The 8,888-nt window shown below is 46.7% G+C and overlaps 1 protein-coding gene across 3 annotated transcripts in view; it reads left to right on the plus strand.

Annotated features, from left to right (window-relative positions):
* The first annotated feature begins 2,857 nt into the window (after positions 1-2,857).
* LOC122551177 (kelch-like protein 24) overlaps positions 2,858-8,888 on the plus strand; it is a 27,419-nt gene continuing 21,388 nt past the window's right edge. Inside the window, exons 1-3 of one of the 3 annotated variants that reach the window (XM_043692809.1) lie at positions 2,858-3,034; positions 6,212-7,111; positions 7,781-7,965. In XM_043692809.1, coding sequence (XP_043548744.1) covers positions 6,240-7,111; positions 7,781-7,965 — 1,057 coding nt within the window. In that variant the 5' untranslated portion in view covers positions 2,858-3,034; positions 6,212-6,239. Of the gene's footprint in view, positions 3,035-3,283; positions 3,575-5,806; positions 5,993-6,211; positions 7,112-7,780; positions 7,966-8,888 lie in introns of those variants that run through there. The other 2 variants (XM_043692810.1, XM_043692811.1) reach the window with 2 other exon arrangements.

Consider the following 8,888-nt stretch of genomic DNA (forward strand, 5'->3'; position numbering starts at 1 on the left):
CAGAACTGGCTCAAAGGTAGAAGACAGAGGGTGGTGGTGGAGGGTTGTTTTTCAGACTGGAGGCCTGTGACCAGTGGAGTGCCACAAGGATCGGTGCTGGGTCCTCTACTTTTTGTCATTTACATAAATGATTTGGATGCGAGCATAAGAGGTACAATTAGTAAGTTTGCAGATGACACCAAAATTGGAGGTGTAGTGGACAGCGAAGAGGGTTACCTCAGATTATAACAGGATCTGGACCAGATGGGCCAATGGGCTGAGAAGTGGCAGATGGAGTTTAATTCAGATAAATGTGAGGTGCTGCATTTTGGGAAAGCAAATCTTAGCAGGACTTATACACTTAATGGTAAGGTCCTCAGGAGTGTTGCTGAACAAAGTGACCTTGGAGTGCAGGTTCATAGCTTCTTGAAAGTGGAGTCGCAGATAGATAGGATAGTGAAGGCAGTGTTTGGTATGCTTTCCTTTATTGGTCAGAGTATAGAATACAGGATTTGTGAGGTCATGTTGCGGCTGTACAGGACATTGGTTAGGCCACTGTTGGAATATTGTGTGCAATTCTGGTCTCCTTCCTATCGGAAAGATGCGAAGCTCGTAACAGTTCAGAAAAGATTTACAAGGATGTTGCCAGGGATGTAGGATTTGAGCTCTAGGGAGAGGCTGAACAGGCTGGGACTGTTTTCCCTGGAGCATCGGAGGCTGAGGGGTGACCTTATAGAGGTTTACAAAATTATGAGGGGCATGGATAGGATAAATAGACAAACCAGAACTAGAGGGCATAGGTTTAGGGTTAGAGGGGAAAGATATAAGAGAGACCTAAGGGGCAACATTTTCACGCAGAGGGTGGTACGTGTATGGAATGAGCTGCCAGAGGAAGTGGTAGAGGCTGGTACAATTGCAACATTTAAGAGGCATCTGGATGGGTATATGAACAGGAAGGATTTGGAGGGATATGGGCCGGGTGCTGGCAGTTGGGACTAGATTGGGTTGGGATATCTGGTCGGCGTGGACAGGTTGAACTGAAGGGTCTGTTTCCATGCTGTACAATTCTATGACTATGACTCTATGACATTGGTGAGGCCTCTTCTGGAATACTGTGTCCAGTTCTGGTCACCCTGTTATAGGAAGGATATTATTAAGCTGGAGAGGATTTGGAAGAGATTTATTAAGATGTTGCTGGGTATGGAAGGTTTGAGTTATAAAGGCTGGATAGGCTGGGACTTTGGTAAAAACAATGACTGCAGATGCTGGAAACCAGATTCTGGATTAGTGGTGCTGGAAGAGCACAGCAGTTCAGGCAGCATCCAAGGAGCTTCGAAATCGACGTTTCGGGCAAAAGCCCTTCATCAGGACTTTTTTCATTCGAGCATAGAAGGTTGAGAGGCGACCTTATAGAGGTTTATACAATAATGAGGGATAAAGATAGAATTAATGGTACTTGTCTTTTCCCTAGGATAGGAGATTTCAAGACTAGGGGGCACATTTTAAGGGCGAGAGGGGAAAGATTTAACAAAGAAATGGGAGAAAATTTTATACAGCGGGTGGTTAATGTGTGAAATTAACTTCCTGAGGAAGTGGTGGATGTGGGTACAGTTACAACATTTAAAAGGCATTTTGATAAGTACATGAATGGGAAAGGGTTGGAGGGATGTTGTGGTCTGGTGATGGAGGAGTCCAAAGACCTGCACATCCTTGGTGGAGTGGGAGGGGGAGTTGAACGATATGCAGGTCTTTGGACTCCTCCATCGCCAGACCACAACAACACGACAGTTGGGGGAAGAGCGCCTCATCTTCCGCCTAGGAACCCTCCAACCACAAGGGATGAACTCAGATTTCACCGGTTTCCTCATTTCCCCTCCCCCCACCTTATCTCAGTCAAATCCATCGAACTCAGTACCGCCTTCCTAACCTGCAATCTTCTTCCTGACCTCTCCGCCCCCACCCCAGTCTGACCTATCACCCTCACCTTGACCTCTTTCCACCTATCGCATTTCTGACGCCCCTCCCCCAACTCCCTCCTCCCTACCTTTTATCTTAGCCTGCTGGACACACTTTCCTCATTCCTGAAGAAGGGCCTATGCCCGAAACATCGATTCTCCTGTTCCCTGGATGCTGCCTGACCTGCTGCGCTTTTCCAGCAACACATTTTCAGCTCTGATCTCCAGCATCTGCAGACCTCACTTTCTCCTTGGAGGGATATGGGCCAAGTTTAGTTTGGGAATATGTTCGGCATGGACTGGTTGGACCACAGAGTCTGTTTCCGTGCTATATATCTCGATGAACTGAAAGGGCCTGGAAAAATAATTAATATTCTGGGGAGGAGTTAAGTAGAGCTGATAGTAAGGGTATCTAAAGCAAAAGACAAATGGAGTGCCAGTGGTAGTAAAGAAGGGATATAGATTCATGTTAGATGCTAATGGCATAGAATAGTTCAGCTCTGGTGGGAGCGAAGACATTGGGAAAATAGGCTGGGTGGAGGGGAGAGAGGCAATCAACATGGAGGGTGGTGTTCCAGGTCTAAAGCTCTTCAACGCAACCTTAAATCCTGACAGCTGTAAGGTGCCGAAGTGGAAAAATGAGATCCTGTTTCTCAAGTTTCACGGGAACATTACAGAAGGCCCAGATCAGAAATGTTCAGATGCAGAGCAAGATTGTGTGTTCAAGGGAATTTTAGGGAATTTGGAGCTCAGGGTAGCCAAGAGGGAAGAAATTAAACGTGGAATGGGGGGTTGGAGGGCTGAAATCGTGCAACCATAAGGCGAGAGAAACAACATCACTTCATAGGTCGCTCTCAAATCCTTCCCTGTCGCTGTTTTTTTTTAAGCTGAGCGCCAATTCGCCAGTTCGGGTTTTACTTCCCTGAGGAAGTGTTTAAACAGCGATCGTTATTCCACAGAAGCAGGGAGGCGGTCTGTATAATAACAGTGCATCTCCTCCGGCAATGTTTATAAACAGCACTCGCTGCAAAAAGGCGAGTATCTGAGAGCACGGAGTTTGTGTAGAGACTGACACAGTCAGATCCCAAACGGAGGAGGAGGTAAGACACAGATAGACAAAGGATGCAAAAAAAAACAATGAAAGCGATTTGCAAACCAGAAGGATTTGTTTTACAGCCTGTGTTAACTTGGTAAATTTCGCGACAGTCTTTGCCACATTTAGATGAATGTTTAACCTTGATTGTTTGCTCTTTTGCAAACAGGGAGAGGAAACAGAATGTTTATTTTGAATTCCATTCCCCTACTTTCCGGCAAGAAATCCAGTTCAATAGTCGCCGTGGTGCAGTGGAAACACCAAACCTGATTGGAATAGAGTTTTGTTTGCCGAGTTTTTTTGTGTGTGGTATCCGATGCGTTTTGATATTTGTGTTCAGTGTTCTGCATTGAGGTCGTGACCCAGTTGGAGCCTGGTGTTTTAAGTGAATTGTTTGTGTTTACCTGTATGTAAGGAGAATTGACCAGTCTCACAGTTCGATGGAGACAAAGCGCTAGAGAGAAGGATTAGTCTCATTGATTCTGTCACTCTGTCACTGAGGTTCGCTTGAAGAGCAGGACATAGTGGACAACACGGAGAGGAGTGGGTGAGCTGGGGACCCTGTATCTGGTATTCCCTGTCACTGAGAAAATCCATCAGGAAGTGGGCAGCTCTTAGTGCCCTGGAGACCCTGTGGGAAAAGTAGAGGGTAGATCCTGTGTGACAGTTCCCTGAGCAGACTGTCAAAGCCACTTAGACAAGCAGGAGGTTGGAAGAACACAGCAAGCCAGGCAGCATCAGGAGGTGGAGAAGTCAATGTTTCAGGTGTAACCCGAAAGTTACACCCGAATCGTCGACTTCTCCACCTCCTGTTGCTGCCTGGTTGCCGTGTTCTTCCAGCCTCCTGCCTGTCTACCTTGGATTCCAGCGTATGCATTTTTTTTTCGTCTCCTGTCTTTGTAACAAAAACCGGGACATCACTTGGCTGGTGGTGGGAAGGGCACTACCCATGAGATCATTCATGTGCACTCTGTCAATCAGCACCACCACACAGTGCCCTCGGAGTGGCTGCCAGGGTGGGGGTCAGGGTTGAGACTGTCACATATCTCCTTCTGGATGGTACAGAAAACAATAAATGCTGGGGGTCACAGCAAGTCAGACAGCATCCCCAGAGAGAGAGAGCAAGCTAATGTTTTGAGTCTAGATAACTCTTAATCAGAGCTGACATGAAGTGTGGAGGGGGCAGCATTTATGCTGCATTGTGGGGGGATGTTGTGGGAGCGGTGGGGTGGAGGGTGCTGGGGGAGAAAAGATGTTGCTAGTTCAGATTAAGTGATCGGAATGTGAAAGTGGCCCTTCACTTCAGTTCCAATGGAGTGAAGTCATTGAGACTCGAAACATTAGCTTGCTCTCTCTCCTTGGATTCTGTCTGACCTGCTGAGATCTCCAGTGTTCGTTGTTTTCTGTACAGATTCCGGCACCTGCAGTAAACTGGTTCTCCTTCTGGAATGTGCCTTTGCAAAGGAAGTCTGGAAAGAGCTGCAGTGGTTTTTGTTGAAATTCGTCCTGAGCAGCTCCGTGACGTGGGACTCTGTGCTCAACGGTCTGTTCCGTGGACGCACTCTGAGACAAACATCGACTGCACCTGTAGAACCATTCACTCGGTGAAAGGCGCCCTTTGGTCTGCCCGAAATGTGTCGGTCTTCCAGAGCAATGTGTTGCCCCTGACCGAGTGTTGAGACTGGCACATTTCAAGGTCCAGGACGACGTGCTGAGTGACACACTAACACTTAGGGCAGCTGCTGCCAAGGTGCAGTGGGGAAAGAGGCCTTCCTGCTGAAGGTAATTGGGGGTCCATTCAGTTATCGGACCCTCCCAGTGCTTCAATATATGGAAATATAGTCTGATTCAAGTAAGAGAAGTCTTTGGTTTGTTCGGATGCAGTCAAACTCCAATGTTTATTTCTTTGATATGCCACTATACAGAACTGAGTTGCATTTATGAGTATTTATATATGCAAAGATTTTTTTAATCAAGAAAATATATTTTTTAAATAATGCAAAAGGAAATTGTGGAAGAACTCAGCAGATCTGGAACTATCTGGAGAGAAAACTGACTATTTTCTAAACAGGGAAAAGCTTCAGAAATCTGAAGCACAAAGGGACTTGAGAGTCCGAGATCAGGATTCTCTTAAGGTTAACATGCAGGTTCAGGTGGCAGTTGCAAAAGCAATGATATCATTCATTTGGAGAGGACTAGAGTACAAAAGCAAGGATGTACTACTGAAGTAAGGCTCTGGTCAGACTGCATTTGGAATACTGTGAGCAGCTTTGGGCCCCGTATCTATGGAAGGATGTGCTGGTCTTGGAGATGGTCCAGAGGAGGTTCACAAGAATGATCCCAGGGATGAAGGGCTTGTCATTTGAGGAGCAGTAAAAGACTCTAGGTCTGTACTCAATGGAGTTTAGATGGATGGGGGGGGGGGAATCTCATGGAAACTTACAGAATACTGAGAGGTCTGGATAGAGAGGATGTGGGGAAGATGTTTCCACCAGGAGGAGAGACTAGGACGCAAGGGCCCAGCCTCAGAGTGAAGGGACGACCCTTTAGAACTGAGATGAGGAGGAATTCCTTCAGCCAGAGGGTGGGGAATCTGTGGGACTCATTGTCAAAGAAGGCTGTGGTAGCCAAGTCTTTGAGTGTATTTACGACGAAGATAGCTAGGTTCTTGATTGGTCAGGGGGTCAAAGGCTATGAGAAGAAGGCAGGAGAATGGGTTTGAGAACAGATGAGCCATGACCAAATGGTGGAGCAGATTTGATGGGCCGAATGACCCAATTCTGCTTCTATGCCTCATCTTCTTGTGGTTAACATTTAGATATTTAGTGATCCTTCATCAGAACTCGTGAGGATCCTGAGACAGGAAGTCAGCATCACTGAGATGGGTGGATGAGCTGAAGACCCTATGTCCTCGTGAAACACATTGCATGAAAGAACAGTGCAAGCAGGCTCTATAACAACTTGGGTAAGAGCTTTGGATAATTACTTGAAAAGGAATAAAAGACTGGGATCAGAGAAAGAGAATTGAGTGGCATGAAATGGATAGTTTTCTCAAAGAGTTGACACAGACCAGAGGGCCGAATGGCCAGTTTTGTGCTCATTGAAAAACAGAGGGGTATCTTGAGGGCATTTAGGAGTGACAGTTTCTACCCCATGTGATTGAAAGCATTTTTCATTTCTCTAGGTAGACGGAAGATCCTTGGTGGGCAAGGATGGGATTCGGAAGCATGGGTCCAGAACACCAAACGCTAGAGACACAGATGGGCAGCAATTCTGCCACCATGGACCTTAACCTGCAGGTGTGCCACGCTGAAGATGTCTTGCAAAATCTAAACACTTTTCGTAAAAGCAGATTGTTTACTGATGTTGTACTTCGTATTGACGGTCAAGAGTTCCATTGCCATCGAGCCACTCTGTCCGCCAGCAGTACCTACTTCAGGACAATGTTCAGCACTGATTTCCAGGAGAGCAAACAGGACACTGTTGACATCAAAGGGATCTCAGCTGATACCATGGATTGTGTGATAGATTATATGTACGGAGGAAGGGGGAACATCCGAGAGGACAATGTTCTGAGTCTGCTGGAAGCCTCTGACCTCTTCCAGGTGTCCGTGCTCCGACAAGGCTGTGTGGAGTTCTTGGAGAAGCAGCTGGACCCTTGCAACTGCCTTGGCTTCTTGAACTTTGCCAACCTCTTTGCCATCCAGGCACTGTCCGAGAAAAGCAAGCGGTTCCTGCTGGAGCACTTTCCAGAGGTGATCCAGCATGAGGAGTTTTTACAACTGCCCAAGGAAGTCCTGTGTGATCAGCTGTCCAGTGACCTCCTCGCCATTCCCAAGGAGGAGATGGTCTTTGAAGCGGTGATGCACTGGGTTCGCCATGAGCTGCCCACCAGAAGACATGCGCTGAAAGAGCTTTTGGAGCACGTTCGAATTCCCTTACTGGATCGGATATACTTTGTTGAGAAAGTAGAAACGGATGAGCTGATCCTGAGCTCGAAGGAGTGTTTACCTTTGCTGCAAGAGGCACGGAGGTATCACATCTTTGGTAATGAGATAGTGTCTCCGAGGACAAGACCACGGAAGTAAGTTGTGTTTGCTCGTGGGGGACCTGGGTAGACATCATAGAGTCCTAGAGCCATACAGCACAGAAATAGACCCTTCGAGTCCCCATGGACAGGGTAGATAGAAATCAGCTGTTCCCTGAAGTTGAAGGGAACAAGGGGGCACAATTTTAAGGTGAAAGGCAGGAGGCTCGGAGGAGACTTGAGGGAAATGTTTTTCAACCAGAGGGTAGTGGGAATCTGGAAAGCACTGCCTGGGAAACCTCACTGCTTTAAAGGTATTTGGAAATGTGTTTGCAATGTCGTAACATTCAAGGCTGTGGTCTTGCTGCCGGGAAGTGGAAATAGTGTAGCATTGCCAGTACACACATGATGGGCCAAAGGGCCTCTTCTGTACTGTATGATTCTATGAACATACCTGAGTGGTGGCTGAGAGGGCGTTAGGAGTACCCTGCTATGTGTTACAATTGTGTCTCCACAACCACCTGATGAAGGAGCAGCGCTCTGAAAGCTGGTGCTTCCAAATAAACCTGTTGGATTATAACCTGGTGCTGTGTGATTTTTAACTATGTGTTATAATGTCTTGTTCTTTTGATGCTCTAGTTCTCATTTCCTGGATCAATAGTGTAAGCCTGCAGAGCAGACCAGGTAAAAACCCAACCTCACCACAGACACTTTCCTTTCACTCAGATTCACGAATGTTGCAGAGGTGATCGTCATGCTGGGAGGCTGTGACCGGAAGGGTCACACAATGTTGCCCTACACCGAACAGTACAATCCTGGGACGGGCGAATGGTCCCCTCTGGCCAAGATCCCAGACTACTCCAAGTCAGAGTATGCCGTGTGCACCTTCAAGAATGACATCTTTCTTTCAGGTCAGCAACCAAACCCTGGTCTCATCGAGTCGTCGGTGTGGGAAACTCTGTGGGTCAGTGAAATCAGAAAGTGTAGGAACATGTGAGCGGGTATGCATTTCAGTATGTGTGAGCTTGTGTGTGTGTACGTGTGTGTGTGTATGTGTGCACATGTGCAAGCATGTGAGTGTGCATTTGTATGTAAGGTTGCATGTGTATATGTGCACGTGTGTATACACCTGAGTGTGTGCAAGGTTGAGTGTGTATATGACTGTGAATATGGGTGTGTGTGTATATGTATGTGTATATATATATGCGTGTGTGTATATGTGCGCATGTGTATGTATGCATGTGTAAACATCTGAGTGTATGCAAGCTTGAGAATGTATATGACTCTGTATATGTCTGTGTGTACGTGTGAGTGTGTATATATATCTGAGTGTGTATATGACTGTGTATATGGGAGCATGTGTATATATATGTGTGTACGCGTGAGTGTGTATATGTGAATATGAAACCTCTGTGTAATTAGTTTAGCTAGTTATATATCAGCTGGGCTAAGTGGGCAACATTCTTGATTTACAAGGTTCGAGGACTGGGTTCCAATTCAGGCCTTGAGCACAAGGTTCTGGGCCGACGTTCCCGTGCAGTACTGACAGAGTGCAGCACAGTCATAGCTGCTGCCATCCCAGTCTCAATAGATTTATACACTTAATGGTAAGGTCCTAGGGAGTGTTGCTGAACAAAGAGACCTTGGAGTGCAGGTTCATAGCTCCTTGAAAGTGGAGTCGCAGGTAGATAGGATAGTGAAGAAGGCGTTTGGTATGCTTTCCTTTACTGGTCAGAGTATTGAGTACAGGAGTTGAGATGTCATGTTGGGGCTGAACAGGACATTGGTGAGGCCACTGTTGAAATATTGCATGCAATTCTGGTCTCCTTCCTAT

The sequence above is a fragment of the Chiloscyllium plagiosum genome, chromosome 6 (genome assembly GCF_004010195.1).
Source record: "Chiloscyllium plagiosum isolate BGI_BamShark_2017 chromosome 6, ASM401019v2, whole genome shotgun sequence".
NCBI lineage: Eukaryota > Metazoa > Chordata > Chondrichthyes > Orectolobiformes > Hemiscylliidae > Chiloscyllium > Chiloscyllium plagiosum.